The 21132-nt window shown below is 47.7% G+C and overlaps 8 protein-coding genes across 8 annotated transcripts; 3 read left to right on the forward strand and 5 right to left on the reverse strand.

Moving 5' to 3' along the window:
* Window positions 1-39: 39 nt before the first annotated feature.
* BDV27DRAFT_165063 (polysaccharide lyase family 1 protein) lies at window positions 40-1774 on the reverse strand. The gene is made up of 4 exons (XM_032073826.1): window positions 1407-1774; window positions 1011-1347; window positions 877-957; window positions 40-819 (listed from the first exon to the last, which is right to left on the reverse strand). The coding sequence occupies exons 1-4, from the start codon at window positions 1541-1543 to the stop codon at window positions 211-213; spliced, it is 1164 nt and encodes a 387-aa protein (XP_031934004.1). The 5' UTR covers window positions 1544-1774; the 3' UTR covers window positions 40-210.
* Window positions 1775-3596: 1822 nt separating this feature from the next.
* BDV27DRAFT_119177 (uncharacterized protein) lies at window positions 3597-4792 on the reverse strand. The gene has a single exon (XM_032064804.1). The coding sequence runs from the start codon at window positions 4766-4768 to the stop codon at window positions 4055-4057; it is 714 nt and encodes a 237-aa protein (XP_031934005.1). The 5' UTR covers window positions 4769-4792; the 3' UTR covers window positions 3597-4054.
* A 167-nt stretch (window positions 4793-4959) lies between these two features.
* BDV27DRAFT_119178 (uncharacterized protein) lies at window positions 4960-5677 on the reverse strand. Its single transcript, XM_032064805.1, has 2 exons — window positions 5532-5677; window positions 4960-5477 (listed from the first exon to the last, which is right to left on the reverse strand). Exon 2 carries the CDS (start codon window positions 5472-5474, stop codon window positions 5271-5273), a length of 204 nt encoding a protein of 67 aa, XP_031934006.1. The 5' UTR covers window positions 5475-5477; window positions 5532-5677; the 3' UTR covers window positions 4960-5270.
* A 1389-nt stretch (window positions 5678-7066) lies between these two features.
* BDV27DRAFT_927 (EGFR-like transmembrane domain-containing protein) lies at window positions 7067-8376 on the forward strand. Its single transcript, XM_032077970.1, has one exon. The coding sequence runs from the start codon at window positions 7398-7400 to the stop codon at window positions 8229-8231; it is 834 nt and encodes a 277-aa protein (XP_031934007.1). The 5' UTR covers window positions 7067-7397; the 3' UTR covers window positions 8232-8376.
* Window positions 8377-8442: 66 nt separating this feature from the next.
* Window positions 8443-9633, reverse strand: BDV27DRAFT_165065 (uncharacterized protein; the record flags this gene model as incomplete). Its single annotated transcript, XM_032073827.1, has 1 exon — window positions 8443-9633. One exon carries the CDS (start codon window positions 9631-9633, stop codon window positions 8443-8445), a length of 1191 nt encoding a protein of 396 aa, XP_031934008.1.
* A 327-nt stretch (window positions 9634-9960) lies between these two features.
* On the forward strand, window positions 9961-11609 carry BDV27DRAFT_165066 (purine-cytosine permease family protein; the record flags this gene model as incomplete). The annotated part of the gene is made up of 4 exons (XM_032073828.1): window positions 9961-10133; window positions 10185-10358; window positions 10407-11049; window positions 11127-11609. The coding sequence occupies 4 exons, from the start codon at window positions 9961-9963 to the stop codon at window positions 11607-11609; spliced, it is 1473 nt and encodes a 490-aa protein (XP_031934009.1).
* Window positions 11610-11712: 103 nt separating this feature from the next.
* On the reverse strand, window positions 11713-14496 carry BDV27DRAFT_151783 (LITAF-like zinc ribbon domain-containing protein; the record flags this gene model as incomplete). The annotated part of the gene is made up of 6 exons (XM_032071414.1): window positions 11713-12263; window positions 12311-12975; window positions 13022-13298; window positions 14005-14093; window positions 14149-14416; window positions 14478-14496. The coding sequence occupies 6 exons, from the start codon at window positions 14494-14496 to the stop codon at window positions 11713-11715; spliced, it is 1869 nt and encodes a 622-aa protein (XP_031934010.1).
* A 3480-nt stretch (window positions 14497-17976) lies between these two features.
* BDV27DRAFT_151784 (pyridoxal phosphate-dependent transferase) lies at window positions 17977-18858 on the forward strand (the record flags this gene model as incomplete). The annotated part of the gene is made up of 1 exon (XM_032071415.1): window positions 17977-18858. The coding sequence occupies one exon, from the start codon at window positions 17977-17979 to the stop codon at window positions 18856-18858; it is 882 nt and encodes a 293-aa protein (XP_031934011.1).
* Window positions 18859-21132: the final 2274 nt, after the last annotated feature.

The following is a 21132-nucleotide window of genomic DNA, read 5'->3' on the forward strand; positions in this document are numbered from 1 at the left end:
AATGATGACTAATGCCGCACTGCGTTCTATTTTGTTGTGGGTCTCAATAATAAACAATCTCTAATCTAACAATATTAACACAAGCCAGCCCCAGAATGGGATGTTGTAGAAGCGAACAGAAAGTGAAAGTGAAGAGTTCCAAACTCGAAGAATAAAATGAATTATCTCTCCGAATTCATGCCCCCCGGGCGATAAACGGCTCTAAGTCATTTATTTGAGCTTGCCAACACCAGCGTTGGCCATAACGTTCTTGGGAATATCAGCAACAGGAGTGGTGGGAGGCATGGAAGCCTTGTAGGTACCAGCCTTCTTCAAGACGTCGGCATCGGTACGAGGAGAGAACTGGCCGGACTTGACCAACTGGTTGACCTCACAGCTTCTGCTGATGGCGCTCTCGCAGCCACGGCCAGCCTGGGTGTTGGGGACGTTGTAGATAACCGCACCGCTTTTCAGGGTGGTATCGGTGATGGGAGTGTCAACGCCTTCCCAGACGTTACCCTCAAGGAGCATCCAGGTGTTGGCATCAACGTCGAAGGAGTGGCCACCGATGTTCTGGAAGTAGTTGTTCACGCCGTGGAAGAAGTTCTCGGAGTTGGTCTTGGTGGTGCCCATGTGGGGAGCGCGGCCGGAGACGTCGTGGACCCAGTTACCGGCGAAGGTGTAGTAATCCTTCTCACCGATAAGCAGGAGAGTCCAGTAGTGCTTGCCGTTGCAGCCGGCGGACCACTCAGTACGGCCATCGAATTCGTTGTTGGAAATGGTAACGTGCCCCGCGGGTTGCCAGCCGCTGACGATGTGCTGACGGCCAATAAGGGAGAACTAAAACATTAGTCAGTTTAGCGCACATATGAAGTTGTCTGGAGGAATATGGTTCACCTTGTTATGGTCAATCCAGACCTGGTCAGCACCAGTCAGGGTAATGGCATCACCACCCCAGACGTACTGAGGGTTCAAGTCCTGATATGGTCAACGAGTAATCTCAACAACGGCGCGTTTCAACTAGGACCTACAGTGAAGTGAATGTTCTGGATGATCACGTTCTTGTTGCCGTTGGTAATACGGAGACCCTTTCCGCGGATAACACCCTTGTTGCCAACGCCGACGATGCTCTTGTTCGAGCCGATGTCGATCGCCTTCTTGGGGGCATTATCATATTCACAATCGATCCATGTGCCATCGTCGCACTTGTCCTGAATCCATGCCTGGCCCTTCGAGGTACCGCCCTCACAGGTAGTAGTCTTGGTGCTACAGCACTTGCCCTTGGTGGTACCCTCAGTACCGAGGAAGTTCCACTCACGGTCAATGAGGATAACACGGGGAACATCGTCTGATAACCAGCCCACAAGCCTAGTACACTTTATTAGCAAATCTGCACAAAGCCAGAACGCCTTCCAAATCAAACATACTCCTGCAGGCTGGAGGGGGCAGCTGCCTTAGCATCTCCACCACCGGTGGTACCAGCAGCGAAACCGAAAGGTGTACCTTGGACCTGGGCATGCGCAGTGGCTGCCAGGAACACACCGAGAAGAGCAGCAATCTTCATTATGTCTTCTTCTCTGATCGATAGTCCGCCAGAGTAGAGTTCTGGTTTCCAGTATGCGGCGGGAGTAAACCATGGTTAAATAGGCACAGAGACAACATTCAAACTACCCCTAAAACCAACGTTCCGATTCCACATGTTTAGCAGCCAAAACAACCATCGCAACGGCGCGAATCGCGAGACCCTGAACTGCCCCGTTCGCCGTTCGAGTATGTGTGGATCTCTTGCCAAGGCGAACTAAATCCGTTAATTTAGACCCCAGTCAGGGCACGATATCTTAAATTACCGATTAGTGTTTGACGCAGATTAATTCTAAAAGTTCGCAGGTGCCCAGGACCCTTTGCCAAGACCACAGGTTGCGAAGATGTAGGATATAAATTGGTTCGGGGCCGCACCTATCGTAGATCACTTCTGACTTTGGGTCGCATTGATCACTTTACCTGGATAGCAGTACCACGTTCAAATACTATACACCTTTCTTCTAGCAATTTTCCGATTTTAGATTCATCGCAGGACTGATGTTTATGTTACCCCTTGCTTTGGGCATTATACCTCTGGTATTGTGCATGCTCGGAGACCACGATTAGAATATCATTCTCCATAGATGTTATCCCTGCCATATAAAATCGCCGAGTATGCTCCGAGATTCCTCGACAACCTACGTCAAGCAAGAGGGTTGAGCGAATTTGAGTGCGGGGCCTGAAATTAAGTTAAACCCTTCCTCCTTAAGATGGAACAGAATCGTGCACTATTCATGGTGGCTCCATCCAATACCACGCGCCAGGCGTTTGACGTTTCATAGCTGATGGAAGCTAACAATTATAATATACGGGGTGACAGGAGGTGGTTGTGGTTATAGTCAACGTATTATGGCTTTAGGCCACTAGTTGATACTCTTTCCAGAAGACTATGCCATGGGGTAACTTAACCACAGGTAGTTGATTTCACACTAGACCCCTGCTGGTTATAAAACTTTTCTACGAGTTTAAATGTAATGGTATTACTTAATGCCACCACTGTGTACGGGAACTCGCCATCCGGAATCATTGACTATTGCTCAATCATGACACTATATTAGGGCAAGTGTGTCCATAGCCGCTGCATGTTTATCTCTGGGCAATTCAAATAATAAATCGCACTTCTCTTCAAGCATCAGAAACGGTATATAGGCAATCTTGCTGAGGAGGGGTTCCACCACCCAGAGTCGCAAATGTCCATAGCCTTCCCTGGTCGCTCCATGCCATGTTTCTCGCACTTCAAGCACACAGTTCTATAATGAATTGTGGCATACCTGATCATTGAAAGTCGGAACCTACTAGCATGGATGCGACTCAATATCATCGCGCGTGACTTCCGTTAGACGCAAATTCGCTAGGGGGAGGGGACAATCATCTTGACTACCAAAAGACGGCAATTGCCGTATGTTCCTAAAGCAATAAGGCGTAGGTGCTTCAAGAGGTATGCGGCGGTAGGTGTCATATCCCGCGTTTATTGTCCCTGCCTCTAATGCAGTAAGCTTTCGTGCGCGAGATCCGAGGAGTCTCTCTCACTCAGAGGTGTGGTAGTAGCTTCAGGCGCAGTATCGTATACAGATTGATCTGATTCAGGAAACGAGCCAGGAAGTTCGTAAATGTACCCTTGAGACCGTGGAGCATACCTCCTGCTCTTGAGGATGCTTCGACCACGCTCGTCATCTTCAGCCTCGTATCCGGGGTCCTCCTCAATCGTGACTGCGATATCCTGAGACAGAGTTTTGATCCGGTGACTCGAGCCAGGCGCGCGCTGTGTCGCTACTCTTGAGTTACGATGATAACCATTGTGGCGCCTATGTTTTATTCGTCTGCTGAGACGAACCGCCTTGCTAACGAGTGACTTGGAGGATACCGGTCGCTCATCCGAACCGGAACTGTCAGCATCCCAACCTGAGAAACAACCTCTCTGGCCCATGGATTGTATAACCTTTCCTTTGATTATAATAGGGAAGTCTGCTGTGTCCCCTTCAAGGGGTATATATTTTGAATGTGCTGCTGAAGATGACTGGTTGCTGTTGGCGGTCGATGCGTCTCTCGAACTCTCCTCACATTTGAGACAACGATGAGGGCGTCTTTCATTTAACAGATCGAGCTTTTTGACATTATGATGGCTGAGAGGATTGATATTTGCTAGCAGCAAGTTGGTTATGTGGATACAGCTCTCAAACGTGAACGATGCAATGTGCCCGCAGGGGTAGTGGTGGTATGTACACAAGCACATGGCTGGCCATATGATTATTGATGATATACTGGCGAAGTGGAGGGAAAAATGAGCTGTGGTATACACGGGGAAACGTCCATATTATCGTATTGGGAAGGTGTTATATACCATCGATGAACAATAGTACTCCTGGCAAAAGGAAGGGTATGAGGACAAAGGCATGAAAGGAAGATATTCCTCATAACAATTGATTGTCCCCAAGCTCTTTATGTCGAAGCTTTGATATTTTCAAAGAAAAGGCGACATGGCAAACATCTTAAGTCAAAGCGATCCCACATCCAACGAGTGTGTATTTCCCTTCAGATCCAGCAGATAAGTGACACCAGAATCAATTAACCACCATGCAGCCATCTCATGGAGAAACCTCAGCACGGGATTCTCCAGTGGGACAATAGCCTTCTTGCTTTGTCCGGACTGTAGCTTACTTGTCCACATGATCGTCTCCGTGCAAAAGACAACTTCCTCACCCTCTTCCCAGAATCGAATAATCAATCGTCCGTGGACGTCCCCTTTGAACAGCAACTCAAGCACGGCTTTGTTGGGTGCCCGTTCTTGGACACGGTAAAGCCCACAGACGAGATCGCCTTTTTTGAATTGGAGTGACTGGATATGAGATGCGCGGAACGTTATACGGTCTGCAGGTGTGACATTCAATCTCAATATCCAAGCTTGTGGAAAACGAGAGAAAGCTGTCATATTGCGACGTAAGAGCAGTGTGAATAAGTCCTCTAGCTGTTGCGTTGGAAGTAATTTGCGCGCAACGCGACGGGAAGCATGGTCATAGAAAGCGCGGCATTCTCCACGAGAGACTTCTACAGGGAGCGATAAAACTGTAGAAACGGATTTGGGGAGTTCACTGTGGTGAAACTCGTGATGGATTCGATGTCCAAGAGAGCGGTGGAGAAAATAGAGGTATGTCACTGTGGCAGAGGACGTAGCTAGTAGTATAGAAGATACATATACAAGACTGGGCATCTTGCCTGCTGTAGTGGGGCGATCATTAAAGAGGTGGAAGCGTAGTGGGGAAGAGAGAGTAATAAATATACTCGAGCGATGAGAAGTTGATATCAATCGGTGCCTCAATCTCGTATTGGACCCACGCATGAAAAGCGCCAGTTACTAAATTAAGTATGCCAAGGAAACGGTCTGGTGACGGTTTGTATTTGCTTAAATCCAAGTTATTAACCGCAGAAAGTCCCTATCCATTCCTGACATGAATATGCCGCAGTAAAAACTCCCAAATTACGATTACAAGTCTTATCCAATATACTAGTAAGACCAAAACACACACTATATAGCGTAGGCATCGGTCACCCAATTTTTGTCCTCGACCAGGAGTCTTCAGCCAGGACATGTCCGCAAATAAACAGGAGTGGGTATTGCCAATGCCAGATTAGACAATATCAGACACAGATTGGTGACAATCCCATGAGATGGGCCTCATTGCCTTCGTTATTTAACTTCTGTTTGCACTCGGTCACTTTCGTTCCTGCACCTGGTAGGACTCCTTCTTTGCTTTGCGCTTCATCCACATTCGGTACGCGAATAGAGAAACAACGCCCACACCCACGATAAAGACGATACAGAAGACTAGGATGACACCCGGATTTTCTCCAGCCCAGTTGCTGCGTTTAACAAATTCATCCCGGACATGGGGGCTTAGTCTTTGAATTGCAGGCATTGTCTAATTTCTGTTAGTTCTCTTCGCCATTCTGGATATCGAAATCGCTGTGCTTACGGAGTTGGTGGGAAAGCAATGCCCCTTGAAACACAACAGTGAGATGGTCTATGTCCTGTCAAGAAAGCCCCAGGACAGCAAAAAAGTGTTGAACATACCACGGAAAGGTCATAAAAATACTAGGGACGTGAGCTGGGGCATACAGCGAGACCTATTCCACATGTCGGGAGCCGCGGAAGTTACGATGGGAATGACGTGGAAGAAACGAGTGTATGCAACCTCACCGGGTTGGTATTCAGGACCAGGGCTCACAATGTGAATGGAAACTGGGTCCCAGTCAGGATAGAAGTTTAAGTAATGCCTGTCCTGCGCTTCCAAGACTTATACTTTTAGATTACAGTTTGTGGTGCCAATTCTGCAATGCTATTGGCGATTTGGTGTCAGACTGGTGGAAGTTTGTGGTCTCCATGGAAGGTTATTTCCCAGAAACGGTGATTGCTTGACTTCTCCAGCTGTCGGAGTATATTCAGTCACTTCCCCACATATCAATTAGCCTCAGAGTTGATTGACCGTCCCGCGCTATCCGCTCCCCCCACTTGGTGGTTTATATCAACGACCATGTCTGGACTTTTGTGTTACACACGAGACGGGCAGGTGCAATCCTCCAACCTAGACTTATCCACACCACTTCCTCATATCTCGGTAACCAAAAGACATAGCTTTGACAATTTGGGAGCAAGGTGATAAACTTTGGGTCCCGTCGGTCCCGCTGGCGTCACCACTGCAACAATGCCCATGGATGGTGTCATATTGAAATGAGGTATCGAGAGAGGGGGATTGCTTCTTGAGTGGTGGACTGATAGTTGAGACTTTCAAGGGTCCTATATCACAGGGCGGTTCCTAATTTCCCCTTCAAATTGATTTGTGGTTGTCAGGGTATGGGATATATGGTGACGTCATTGGTATCAAAAAGTACTACGTTAGCTCATGACTGACTCATGCTAGTTGCTAGAGAGGTGTTCGACACACGGCTTCTCGAATGTTTCGCAAACAAGTTAGCTTTGTTGTGAGGACACCTTGACGTGCGATGACAGAAATGAAAACCCCTCTCAGGGCTCAGGGCTTTATGCTGGTGCCTTCCCGTTTGGGTATTGATGCACGTGAAGCATGGAATCGATTAGTCATGTGTGCAGATCCTAATTCGGCAATTTGCCAACATTTCAACTTCCACTTCAACTTCAGCATTCAGACTTTGCAACGTTGATCTCTTAGCAGCTGGAATTTTTGCTCCCACATTCACTTCTGATAGACCCATCCATTTTCCCCTTCTGGTGTCAACTTTCGCGGAACTTACCTAGTCAATCTACCCAACTCCCCTTAAAGTTGACCTAATTGAAGGACTAATATCCACCTTGCATCCATTCCCTCGTATTCGGCAGATCAACCACCAATCAGCCTCTTTGCCAACACTAATGGCAGGGCCAAGATTCTTGGATCATAAAAAAAAAGGGTTCAAACACCCCGCAGAACGCACGAGATGTGACCTTGGGCTCCTGTCGCAGGCCAATCATGGGAGATTGTGCCTTGATGGAGGCTCTTCCCGTCTCTGAATGTCACCACGGCTAACCTCGCAACAATTTCTAGCCTTGTGATGATAATCTCATTGTGTCTGCATAAGTGCTAGTGTGCCCTCGTTTGAGAGGCCGTCAAATGCTTGCGGACTCCTGTTTGAGTAAGGATTATCCACGCCATGTGCCGCGCACACATTCTTCACGCATCTCGGCGCCCTGCGCTGGCGACGCCTAGTCCCTGGGCAGGACATCATGAGGGTGCAAGCCTCTAATACTTATCCCCGGGCAAACCCCACCAATCTGCCGTCAAAAATTATTCACCAAGGCTCAGGGAACTGACTGCTCGGCCACAAGCATGGCTCGTCTGTCAATATTCTGCCTAGCATACTTCACCGTTACCTTTCTCTCCGGCGCAAACGGATGGACGCTCACCTGGCGAAATGAAACTGGTGCCCAAATAGTGGATGGTGACTCTATTCAAAACTGTACCAGGATTTACCACAAGAAAGGCGAGGAATTCGCGTTCAACCCGGAAGGCAAATGGTGCCTGAAATTTTGGGACGAGCCAACATGCAGGACGCAGATCGGAAAGACGTGCGAGGGGCGGAGGTGGCAACAAAGTGCATCACGGGATATTTCTGCATTTAACGTCTACGCAATGCCGCCTGCGGACATTAGCGCCAATGGTATGGCGACTACAAGTACGACATCCACATCGAGCACATCCTCTACGATAGGCACCACATCCTCTGCGACTACGAGTGCGGTTACATCGGAAACAGCCCAATCCGGAAATGAAGATCCCTCGGGGCACTCCCTGTCCGGTGGTGCAATTGCAGGCATTGTTATTGGCGCCGTTGCTGGTGTTGCAATCCTCGCTGCGTTGTTCTTCTTTTGGGGTCGTCGGAAACGCAACGCTGCTGCATCGGCTCCGGCTGGTACAACTGCAGCTCCTGGTCCAGATCGAACTTTACCCGAGGCCGTGGATCCGTCCAAGCCAGCCATGTCAGAAACACAGACTCAGGTGTCTTCGGTGTCTCCATATGGTTATCCTGCCACCGGGGGTAAGACTGTGGAGCTACCGGGGGAGAAGGTGGGCGCTGAATTGAGTAGCAGCCGTCAGCTGGTAGAAATGGGCAACACTCCCTTGGCGGAGATGGATGGAACGAGCACTGTTAAACGTCCTTGATTGTACGGTTTAGGATAGTTTCGGGAACATTTGACTACAACTACTACCAATGTGCCGACTTTTACACGGCCTACACTTGGCCGCCGTGCACTGCATTTGTTATATACTCTATAATTTCGATATATGATACCAATTTGGAATTTTGCAATCTATGATAATATAACGCTTCCGTCCGTCTCCAGCAACTCTTTTGATGATCAATGTCAACGCCTCACTCCTTCCCCAGCCACGGCACCTCCTCCGGTAAATATTTATATGCCCTAAATATCGCATTGCTCTCGTACGCGAAACCCATCTTCCCCATCTCCTCCAGTTCACCCTCTCCAAGCACAGCAGTATAATCGTTCAACTGCGGCACCACAAACTCCCAGACCACATCTCCTGACTCTGTAACCTCAAGAACCCTGCCTGTAGCTGCCTCACAAAGCACCACATTCCCATTCTGTAGTTTCTGCGCAGAGCCCATAAAGGGGGTGAACAGCCCAATACCTCCCGTGCTCCTATCCTTGTATTCCCAGACAATCTCTTTCGACTCCCGCGCCACAACGATAGCCCGAGTGAACGGCACCGAGATGCCAGGTCTGAAAACTCCATTATCGAAAATTAAGAGGTCACCCGACGGAAGCTCATGGGCGCAATGCTGCTGATTGACCACCGGCTGGGTCAGATGCCAAAGGACTTCTCCAGTCTCCCGACTGATAACAACCACAGAAGACGTGTTTCGCATCGAGGCAATGATATTCCCATCCGAGTCAAACGAAACACTATTGATTAACGGCCAATGCTCTCGCGGATAATCCTGATGCATGCGGAACAGCTCGGGCTCAAGATGATCGATCGCACGCCAAGACCAAAGGAGCTTTGCACCGCCTTTACCCTCTCCCTCGAAGTCCTCGGAGGAGGATCTATTCGAGCTAGACCACGGATCAACTAATTTAATGCAATCCCCATAAACAATCCCACCCGGCGCTTCACTGCCTGTAATCCCTCCCTGTACTTTCGCCGCCTCTTCCGGCGACAACGCTTCTAATGTGGTGTATAGGATCTTCCCATCTGGAAGATGATGTTGATCATGATGGGCCTTTGGATCACGGTATTCTCGAACGATTTCCCCGGACGGCGATACTTGGATCATTGCGCCGCCGCGGTATTTGGCCCACATGGGGAAGAGGCTTGGGGCATCCGGGTGCGCGCCGTTGTAGGCGAGGTTGCCGTCCGGGAGGAGTCTGGCATGTCGGCCTGCACGGTAGGGAAGCGTCCATTTGTGCACTTCTTCTCCGGTTGTTGAGATGAGGTGCGCGGTGCGGGATGTTAGGGGTGTGTAGAGAATGTAGCCTGGGGAGACTTTGGGGTCGGTGCCGCGAAGGCCCAACCCGCGACGGCGGAGGGTGTGTTGTTCCATTTTTCTGATTCTTTTCAGTTCTGCGATAATGGGGATTGTGCTTACTAGACTTTCTGAATTTTTGATTTGGGATTTTGGCGTTTATATAATAAGGCTGTTGTGGATCCTGAATGGTCGACCGGCATGCCGCGGTATACCGCGGCGAGATAGGCTGGGTCTACGTAACTGATATGGCGTCAATTTGGCTATTATCGTGTTATCGGGATGCCGCGGTGTCTGGTGATATGAGCGATATGGGTGCTTTCAGATATAACTGGGGGATGGATTAGCTGGAATGTAAGTATTTTTGTTCGAAAGATTGTTGCGGGTTATTAGGTGCTGATCAAAATGGACCAAATCTCAGATACACATCGCAAATCTTTGTCGACCATAGAGGCTGATGAGAAGGCAACCTCAACATGGATGCAAGCCCTTTCTATTGAGAGAGGTGGTATTGAGCGTGTTACACCTGATCAACGGCAGGAAAATGTAACCCATTTTTGGAATGCCTGCACTTTCTGGTATGGTTGCACCACGCAGACTGCGACCCCGAACCTCACTAACAGAGTCAGGCTGAGTGCGAACATGGCCGTGGCTACGCTTACGACTGGAGCTCTTGGAGGGCCTATGGGTCTCAAGTTCTGGGATAGCTTCATCGTCATTCTCGTCGTTAACCTTGTTAGCGACCTTCTTCCAGCATGGACTGCGGCATTCGGACTAACGGGACTGCGCATGACCACCTTCTCGTATGGCCTATCCACCTGCATACTGGAAGGATAGCTAATAGATAATAGGCGGTATTCGTTCGGCTATTGGGGCAATCTTCTCGTGGTCATCTTCTCCATGGTTGCTACCACAGGCTGGAACGCAATCAACTCTATCTCTGGCGCCGCTGTGCTCAACGCCCTCTCCGACGGACGATGTCCCACCTGGGCCGGAGTAATCATTATCTGCACAGTAGTCTGGATACTCTGTGTCTTAGGAATTAATTGGATCCACAAAATCGACACCTTCATTTGGATTCCACCGCTGATAGTCTGGTGTGTAACTGCCGGAACAGGCGCATCGCATTTCAGCAGCTCCGAGCCCAAGGAATATAAAACCAGAGAGGACAGAGCCGCTGCCATATTATCCTTCATGGCCATCATATTCTCCTTCTCGGTCTCTTGGGTCAACTGTGCCGCGGATTATAACGTTCGCATGCCGATCAACACCTCACGGGCGAGAATATTCGGCGCAACATACATCGGCATCTTCATTCCCTCTGTCCTGGTCCAAACTCTCGGCGCCGCGTTATTCAGCGGAACGATACATCACCCAGAGTGGAAGTCCGCATATACAAGTGCAGGCGCAGGCGGACTACTGAAAATGGCTCTTGAACCGGTTGGTGGATTTGGAAAATTCTTGATGGTGCTTGCGGCGTTGAGTTCAATCCCGGTACGTACTTCAACTCTCCCCTACCCCTTTAACCTCAGTCACAGAAGGTGTTAAACTGACTAAAGAAACACCGCCAGAACAATATCCCAAACAACTATTCCTTCGCCCTACACGCCCAGAACTTCGGTCCCTGGGCCCTCCGCATCCCCCGCATTGCCCTTGTCACGTTCGGCTTCGTTGTCTCCCTGGTTGTAGGCTGTTGCGCGGCCCAGTATTTCAAAGATACGCTACAGACCTTCTTAAGCGTCATCGGGTACTGGACTGTCATCCACATCATCATCGTCGCAGAAGAACACCTCGTCTTCCGTCGCGGCTGGCAGGGGTATGACCTTGATGCCTGGGACGATCCCAAGAGGATACATTTCGGGTGGTCCGCTATTGGGGCCTTTGGGGCCGGGTTTGTTGGCGCTGCGCTTGGGATGAAGGTAGCCTGGTATGTTGGGCCCATTGCTGGGTTGATTGGGGAGGGGGCGAATGTGGGACATGAGTTGACGGGGGCATTTTCGGGGATAGTGTTTTTGGGGTTGAGATGGGTTGAGAGACGGGTTTGTGGGTTGTGAGTTGCCTTAAATTTTTAATTAGGAGTTTAAGGATTCATTGGGAACACGGTTATATATATTTATAGTCTCAATGTTATGCTCGGTTCACATGAGATGGTACAAATTATGGAGGGCTTGAAAATCCCCAACTAGGCAACAAATCCCAATTCCCGTCCTCCGTTGTCTCAACACCGAGGAACTCGGGGAAATAGCTTGCCAAATCCTGTCCGAAGAAAATTTCACTTTGCTCGGGAGGAAGGGGCTGTGACACAACCGCTGGACGCAATTTCTGATGAACCTTCCCAATGACATGACCGAGTGTATACGCTGCGTGGCAGGGAAGACCGATTGTTTGCATCCAGTGTATGAGGCTGAGTATCAGTGAGTCTAGTTCGTCTAGGTTATATATTTGTACTAGTTGCTCCTCGTACGCGTTTAGCAACCTGCATATGATAATTGCAGCGAACGTGATCATGTGGTAGATGTGGTCAGTTAAATGGCGCGTACGGTCGTCTGTCGTGTCCATAGCAAGGCGAATGATTGCTGTTGAATGACGGATCATTTCGGAAATGACTGATTCGCGGGCTCGTGCGGTCTTGCATTTGAGGCATTGATCGTATAGGAGGAGGTGAGCAAAATGGAAACCCATTAGTAGGAATTGGGCGCGAGGTTGCTCTGCCTTGGTTAGTGGATCGAAAATGTTAATTTAAGATGAAGTATACCAAGGATAAATTGCCATTCTTTCTTCCAGTCCTGGAGACTGGCTATGGACTTTAAGAGGTCTATTGATTCGCTTGACGTACGCTCGTATAGTGTCCAATAGAGATGTATTTCGGCTACCATTCGCAGTTCATAGTTCGTAGCATGGTCGGAGCCTACTATCGCTCGACATCTCGGTATCTGAGAGGCGTGTATCATGGACTTTCTGCTTGTACCGACGCAATACTGCAGATGTGCAAGGCAGAGATGGTTCCAAATACACCAATTGTCAAGGACCGTTTTCATGAGTTCCGCGTGTGGGTTAGTTGTGTTGACTGCATCGAACAAAGGGCTGGATTGACAATGCTGCAAGGCGAATCCGCTTAGAAGCCAACTATCGATGCTCAGCGGAACTTGGCCCACCGTCGTAGACCATAACGAAAGGACAATGGCAGCCTGGAAGAACTCAATCGGCTGCGGGGAGACAAGTAACGCAGTTGAGATCAAGGACCGAGCGCTTTGGTAGAGCTTCGGGGCCAGAGTAGTCGCCAGGCTCTCGGTTGTATGTCGGACAGCGATTAAGCAGCAAGCGGAGAATAGAAGTGGCGATCGATTAACCTTGCCAAGTAAGGCCTTGGGATCACTTTCTGGATCGAACAGAACCCATCGACCGTAATGCTCTAGGAAGCTTTATCTGTCAGATTTGCTGCTGCGTGACGGTCCCCGTAACGTACATGGTCATGAGATCGATTGCCAGGTCGGTTGATATAAGACCATCTAGTACTGATTCATTTGAGCTGGCATCTGGTGATTTTACTCCGACGTCCGATGCTAGATCACGGATGACCATGACAGGTGGAGCCGACGGGTAGTCTGGCTTGGCCGTTGTACTCGCTGCACTTTTTTGCGAGAAATGTCCTGAATTATCAGGGCGCTCGCGCGAAGGCATGATACTGGACGAGTCCTCTCCCAAGCGTTCTAATAGCGCCCCGACCGTTCTTTCGAGTTGCTCTATTCTTCGTTATATTAATACAGTCCAGTTTGCAAATCCAGGACATTGAAGCTACCTTGCATCTACATTGGTGTTGCGTGAAGCAGCATTCTCCCGTGAAGGGGTCTGTTGATGCTCAAATGAACATCGTTGCTGAAGGCGTTCGCACCGAAGACATGGTCGCCCACCAGTGCCTGATTCGTAGCATCTTGTCTTCTGCTTTCGGCAGGAAACGCACGCCCGAGAAGCGCGACCTCGATCTGGGGGCATGGTTCTTGCGTGAATACTATGGCACAAGCAGCAGCATGAAGGGTAGAGAGTAATCTGGTGTGGAGAGACTCGCCATGATATGGGGAAATGGCGTCAAATCTTATCGTGTCCACTGATAAGATAAAGCCTTGGCTTAGTGATCTTTCGGTCGCTACTTTTTCCTAAAAGATACATCGAAGAAGACAAACGAAATCGATCATCGGAGTCTAGAATCACTCTGTGACTGATAGTGGATTTTTTTTTTTTTGGTGTTGAAATGAATTTTTAACATATTATTCGCATAGCATATAATCTCTCCTTGATATAAAAATGGTATCATAACATATTCCCCGAACGCCGACCGCAGAAACGAAAAATATATCAACCAAACAAAGCAACTACCTTATTGTCTCACATTTTGATGCACCTCAACTCTTCCACTGTTATGCCATGTAGCTAGCATGGTGCCACACTGACCGCAGTAATGATTGTAGTCTTTCAGAGAGGACATCAGGTATGGGATACATCCCAGACAGAAACAGCAGCAAATCACCGCAGCCCATCCACTATTCCTTGTTAGCCTTTGCCCTACTCAGAGGCTCCTGAGATCATTGTACGTACTGTGTTGTGTTTCCTGACTCTGCCTCTGTTCTGGTCATCTCACGGACGCCGCAGATCGGGCAATCAACTGGGGTAGGACCGCGTTGTAAAGCATGCAATGGAGTTGCAGCGTTGTATCCGCTTGGATGACCGCCGGCGGGATGGACATATGGCTGTGGTGCGGCCATCATGTTCGGATCATGTACTGGAGATTGGACGTGTGCATTTGGAGGAGCAATTGGCTGCGGTTGGTAAAATTGAGGCTGTTGCTCATACACTGGAACGGGGGCTGTTATGACCAGCGTTAGTGACAGGGTCGGTTGACAGCGAGGGCCGAAGGTTTAACATACTGGATGGTACTTTCTCCATGGTGGACGATGATAGGAGTAAGCGTGACGTTTTCTAAGGGTTTGAGAAATGGCTTTGGAAATGGCTTAGCAATATGGGAGGATGGAAAGAGGGAGACTTGCAGGAAGAGCTAGCCGACTACCTGTCGACTTATATTGAATTTCATTGCCGTTGCAATCCTAGGACCCTTCAATTAAACTTGGTCATAGCCGCAAACTCTACGAACTACACATCGATACTATTTGTAGAAGCCCAATCAGAAATGCGTCGGGCGTAGGGTAATTTCCTATCACGAACGTCGCCTCGAGTGTGGGCCATTCAGAGGTGATGTTGAACCCCACTGATAGTCATTAGAGTGAACTGTCAGAGATTGGCGTGGGACTTTACGAGGCTCAAGCAGGCTCTGCCTTGTGGGTGCGGGCAATTAGACTTGTGACCCAAAGGCTTGGCTGAGGCTGTACAGAGTAACCATATTACATGACTTCTCCTAGGCTGATCTTTGCCGTTTTCAGATTTGGCATGGAAAATACGAAGGCCAAGAATGTCGTCCGAACAGTGGTCAGAACGTAAATTCTTCTGTTTTATGACTTCTTCGCTATTTCCCCCCGGAGACTGTTCGTCAGTTCTGTGGAGTTTCATGTTGGGTCTAATACGAGTTTCGCCTGCATTAGCACAAACCCTCAAAGACCGCGGTCAGAAGATTGTGAATGAGGATGGGGTGCCCCTTTCTTTTTGGCCCCTGTGCGCGACCTTCTTCGATGTGGGTCTGGCTCTGATCTCCATCCTCTGATCTTCATCCTCTTTTCTGACTCATCTTTTCACATACCTTGACCGGTAAAGCTCTTGAATAGGGCGCAGTTGTATATACAGCACCCGCGTCATATTCTAGCTAGGTAGCTTCAATGTCAACCTCTCTGCTGAGCAGATGAACTGCGAAAAAGAGCCGTGGAGAAGAGCAGCGCAAGGAGATTTCTCAGCGGTAAAACGAGGCTCCTAGTCAGCCACGATGCAACACATTTTAGTCGTATGCAGGTGGAAGCTTGGCGTGCATCCCCCGAAATTAATAACACCCCTATCTTTGTCATAAGAGCTGCAACACTTTTAAACGATGCGACCAGATTCTAGACAAGCACAGGAGACACAAGCTCAGGCCTCTCTCGCCTTTCGTAGAGATTTGCCAATAAGATCGTGGTTCTACTCCTTCCAAATCGAAACAAGAGCAGGTGAATTTGGATGGAGTGTGCAAGCAATAAACTATTTTTTGGGGGGCTTTTGTCGGACTTTCATGTTCCCCTATTGCTGGAAGTCGTGACATGTGGGACAGTATAAAGGATTCTCTGGTACATGCTAGCGTCACGGCTGCTTTGTCAAGATTGGCAAGAATCAGTCATAGCTTCTCAGCAGACTAGCTACGGAGGACTCGTGGGCTTTATACCATACCGGACGAAGGGAGGATTGCCGTTGGGGCCTAGATCATGCTTTAGGGCTGCATTTTAATGCGTTGTGGGCTTATGCCTAGACCAAAAGTTATAATATTATACGGAGTACGGAGTAGCATTGAGCGGGACCACGAACCGTTTTACTGCACGGTGGATCACAACTGACAGATCCGAAATAGACAACATGGATTGACAATTCTAGCACGTGGTCTAGACGTTACATAGCACCAGGATCCAACGTTGGACCCAAAGTCTAGCTCTGCCAGGCTGGAGATGATTGCCAACTATCCTTGCCCACTATAGTAGAGCTACCCATATTCTACGTAGTGAATATGTTGAATTGTAGCTTATATCTGGGTGGTCGGATCTACCAAATCTTGCTTTGCTTGTTGATGTATCTGGTAAGGATAGGAAGCCACTATTCCATAAATCCCAAAAGAGAGAAGAACTCCTCTTCACTGAAAGGTACACTATTTGAATGATCCACTAGCCGGGCTATATTTATATTGCTTAACAAAGGGTGACTAAACCCACAGTGTCATACGCCTGGGCTACTCACCTCGTCCATGTCGGTTCTCCTGGTGTCCGTATAGTAAATAGTTTCTTAGACTGTGCATCAATCAACAAATATATTCACAATGGGGGCCTCGCCTAGATCATGGAAACCTGGCAAACCAGGCGATGGAGTATTTTAGCCAAGACACTCCAATAGAGCTCACTGATAACAGTGATTGGATCGATAGTGTATTGACAATAGGGATGCCTATTTAGGCAACAGAAGTAGAGAGTATGTTAACGGAGAGTACTACGCATCAATAGTTAACAGGCGGAATTTTACAAGAAGAGATTTAGAGAGAGAGAGAGAGAGAGAGAGAGAGAGAGAGAGAGAGAGAGAGAGAGAAAGAGAAATACATTATACCCGAATACAGCTCCTATTTGGAGCTCTTCTCGGGTCGCCAACAGCCATTTATAGTCTAGTACTATACAGCTCTCATTGACAATTGTATTATAAATATACTTTATATATTGTGGATATAGTAAAGGGTCTGAAATAGCGGCAATTATAGTAAACTACTTCCTCCCTTTCCCAAACCTTATACTACCAATTTTAAGATTAACCTAATAGTCTATAAAATAGACTACTAGACAGAAAGAATACAATCTACTAGACATATCAATAAATACTATATTGTAACATGGAATTCAGCAGTAGAAATATATATTGAGAAGACATCCAGATAGATAGGCTTTCAGAATATATTAGAAAAAGATAATATCCAAAAGTAGTAGTTTCCAAAAACTATATATCATAAGATTAGTATCCAAAGGATCTAGGATAGGGTTGAATAACAGCAGCAATAGTTACACTATAAAGTATAGACTTTTCTATACAATATAGGCGATTTTACCTCATCTCTTCGAGCGGACGATCAGGCGTAGGGATGAGGGAAATCGGGCGATTTAAGCGATTTGATCAGTACCAAAATATATATACAGCAGTTTAGTCCAACAAAGCTTATACCGCAATAAGAATGGACAGCAGAGAGAGAGCAATACACAGAGACAGGTTTGGAATCAAGACAAAAGATCTCGGATCAAGTTATAAATAATATATAAATATATGTTCAAACGAACTGTACCCCTATATCTATAGTCACCTATTCAAGCGACCATGATAAACGGGCCAATCAGGGCGCCCAAAGGATCGAACTATTCTCTTGCCTCCAATCTACCCATCACACAAATGGCGCCCATCATGTTTGATTCTTTGAACGACAGGACCACCTGTGGTCAAAAGGATTCTCTTCCATACCACAAGTCAACCATGTGAAACTTCAATGTTTTCCGTCAGCTCGTACCCCTCGTTGTGTGTGAGGAACTCACATATCTCAACGCTTCTTTCCAACCGCCCTCCAACGGCATCATTCATGCTGCCATCAATGAGTTCAATCCACAGGCTCTGCTTTCCCCTCACCCAAAACCTGGATGGTAACAAAATGCTGAGAAGGTGCGACAACTGATCGCTCGATACATCAATGCCGATTCTACATCGATTACTCTCATGCGCGACACGACCGAAGGCCTGAACAACTTTATCCGTAGTATCAGCTTCAAGCCAGGAGACAACGTTGTCATCTTGGATTCGGAGGATCCCAACCATGCATATGGCTGGATGGCTCTTCGCGCTATGGGGCTGGAGGTGCGACAAGTGCCTACTATTCCCGAATCTCTTGAGACGGGCAAAGTGGTCGCGGCCAATGCAGAGGCCTTCGCCCCATTTGTTAACGACCGAACTCGTGCCATCGGCCTTAGCTCCATCATGTTTCACAGTGGACAGAAGAACGATGTTAAGGAAATTTGCAATGTGTACCGTCCGAGAGGGATTCACGTCCTTGTAGACATGACGCAGCAGGTTGGCTTTGCGCCCGTCGATGTCACCGATCTAAACGTTTCGGCAGCCGCCTTTGGGTTCCACAAAGGTCTCAATTGCCCCACTGGACTTGCAGCTCTCTATGTGAGTCAATCTGTCATTGAGGAGGCAGACCCTTCCCCTCCCGTCGTTGGGTACGGAGCCGTGTCAAATGTGAGGGGTGACGTGCTGGTCCCTTCAAATCCAATCATATATCACCCAAACGCGCGGAGATTTGAGCACCTTAATGTTAGTCTCATATCATGTGCTGCAGCTAGGAAATGGTTTGAGTTCTACCTAGACGTAATGGGCCCTGAAAACGTCCAAGAGCACCTTAAATCCCTGGTCGACACGCTACGGAACGCATGCAGGGCACTTGGGATTAAGATTGTGGGGCCCGAAGACCGTGAACACCACGCACCGCATCTTTACATTCTTGACCTTCATGGCGCAAAGTGGATGGAGCACCTGACGGCACATAAAGTCTATGTGACACTCTATCGCCTGGGGAATTGGGTTTCCTTCGGCTACTAACTATAACAACCTGGGAGATGTCGAGGCATTGACTACTGTTTTACAATCTGGTATTGACGCTGGTATTCCTTTGAAGTAAGATTTTGTATATTGCTCTCAATTATCTACCTACCAAATATTAGACACAGTAGAATTGCTATTGGCTTGTGATCTCAATCTGCGCTAGTAGTCCACTTTGAACTTGACTTGTATGTACCAAGGCCTGTGCGGCCAAGCCCCAGATTGCGGAGCACTCGCTCAGAATACTGTACATATAATCGCATTCTCGAACAGACCCAAAATGTCTTAAGCTCCGCATTGTTTGACATATGCTGTATATCATAATTATTGGCGCATGTCTGATACCATGTTTTGTTGGACGGTACTTTCTGACAAGACACAAGACATTGTGGGCAGCCATCAAACCAAGTGTTCTTTGACTAGGTCTGCGCATTGGCTGAGCCAGTAGTCTCCACAATACCGAAATTGAATGCGATATGCGTACTATAGAGAGGAAGGCCGGGTGTGGCTTACTGGTATCATCATGGGTTGTGATGTAGGCTACACTTACTGTAGAGCTGCGACAGTGGGGAGCAAAGGAAGGGAGGATGGCTCCCATTCATTCCACCTTATTGGAACAGGAATCGCGTCTTTCCAGTGACAAAACTCAAGGCTCAGGTCACTTATGCAACCTTCCCACTGTGTGCGGTTCCGGCGTATCTTTCAGGGAAGCTAGTTCTGACAAAACGCGCTCGATAATGTTAGACAAGCGTATCTGCTCTTGAAAACATGCTATCAAACTAGGTGGATTCGTGATGCCATTTGAATCGCTAGAATATCCTGCTGGAGGCCATTGGCTTATTTGCGGGAAGTCACTGTCAAGGTCAGTCGTGCTGAAGAGCTCTCAAAAACCTGACTTCACATACGGGAGGATTTCGGTCAATTCAACTGACGCATCTTGCGATGGAAGCTGAACAGATCGCCCTAATATCAAACTAATTAATCTATCTGATGTATAACGGCCCCTATATATCCGGCGGCGTGTCTCGATGTCCTCGCTGGTGATTACTGAAAAGCCATGGATAATCCAGTGCCGGGGATCTTTGTGGAAGCCAAGGTCTAAAAGGCTAGGCCCGGGAATCTGTCCCACTAAACGTCCTAGCCAGTTTATTTCCAGAGGCATTTATACAACTATACACATTAGTATAACCTGGACAAGACGTAAATAGAGTTCGGGTTCATGAATAAACTATAGCAACCGTCTTCTACACAGTAAAGTTCGTTTATGACCGTCTCCTCTTTGGCGGTGGAGGAATTCAGAAATGACGACACTGTCGTATTAATGAATTTGTTATTCCGGAATATGAAAAGGTTAACATACTACCCATAGCCTTCTCAGCGGCGAGAAGGCTATGGGGAGTATGTAAATTGAGAGAGAGGCTACCGAATATAGTATTAATATGTGACACACCACCTAGTCTCCATTCTTTCCACTGTATCACATAGTAGGTTTTTTTACGCTTGTCTCCGAGTTAGAATCTTCACAGACGTGACCTCTTGAGCTTGTGATTTCAATGTTTATCATCTAGGGCTAGAAATGCTATAACAGTTGTCTATTACGTCGCCTATGCTTAAACAACTGAAGATAGAACTGACGTTCAGTCAGATCAATGATAGGCTTTCTACATTAGCCTATGAGTGGCTGTGCTCAGAATGTCTCATTATCTATTTCATCTTACCTACACTTCTCTTTGAAAGACACGAAACTGTCTCACGTTGTTAATTCAAAAACCACTCATGAATAAAATAAAATAAAATAAAATAAAATAATAATTATCAGTCTTCAATAGCCGTATATAGAAAAGGCACGCGAGATAACTCAAAACATGCTACGACCAATCATTCGCTGCAAGGTTATGTCTTATTATACAGCTGTGGCCGCTGGGAAGATTAAACTTAAGGTTGAGGACATAGCACTTCATTCGCTGGAAGTCGTCCAATTCTGAAATACAGCAAGTTCATTGGCTCATAGACTGGTAAAGTGAGTTATGTTGAAAGCTAAAGACTGTCTTCGGGGAGAAATTGTTTATTGGTCAAGGACACTGAGTGGCGGAATGAATTTAAGTTCTCTGGGGAAGTGGCCTCGTGACGATTTCCCCAGGAAACTTTGCTTAGGTTCAACTCACTAGCTGCAGTCACGATAATTGCTATAAAGCAGAGTTTCTTGCCGTTTGACCGACTTTCCCCTTTTGCCCCTCTGAGACGCATTAGATGCGTTGGACACCCACAATGCCT

The sequence above is a fragment of the Aspergillus caelatus genome (genome assembly GCF_009193585.1).
Source record: "Aspergillus caelatus strain CBS 763.97 unplaced genomic scaffold BDV27scaffold_1, whole genome shotgun sequence".
Lineage (NCBI taxonomy): Eukaryota > Fungi > Ascomycota > Eurotiomycetes > Eurotiales > Aspergillaceae > Aspergillus > Aspergillus caelatus.

What these genes read in the sequence shown, in the direction of transcription:
- BDV27DRAFT_165063 (XM_032073826.1), bottom strand. Translation starts at nt 1,543, where the DNA reads ATGAAGATTGCTGCTCTTCTCGGTGTGTTCCTGGCAGCCACTGCGCAT. An exon ending in GCCCCCTCCAGCCTGCAGGA is followed by an intron (nt 1,348 to 1,406) that starts GTATGTTTGATT and finishes AAAGTGTACTAG; the next exon opens with GCTTGTGGGCTGGTTATCAG. An exon ending in TCCAGAACATTCACTTCACT is followed by an intron (nt 958 to 1,010) that starts GTAGGTCCTAGT and finishes TGACCATATCAG; the next exon opens with GACTTGAACCCTCAGTACGT.
- BDV27DRAFT_119178 (XM_032064805.1), bottom strand. Translation starts at nt 5,474, where the DNA reads ATGCCTGCAATTCAAAGACTAAGCCCCCATGTCCGGGATGAATTTGTT.
- BDV27DRAFT_927 (XM_032077970.1), top strand. Translation starts at nt 7,398, where the DNA reads ATGGCTCGTCTGTCAATATTCTGCCTAGCATACTTCACCGTTACCTTT.
- BDV27DRAFT_119177 (XM_032064804.1), bottom strand. Translation starts at nt 4,768, where the DNA reads ATGCCCAGTCTTGTATATGTATCTTCTATACTACTAGCTACGTCCTCT.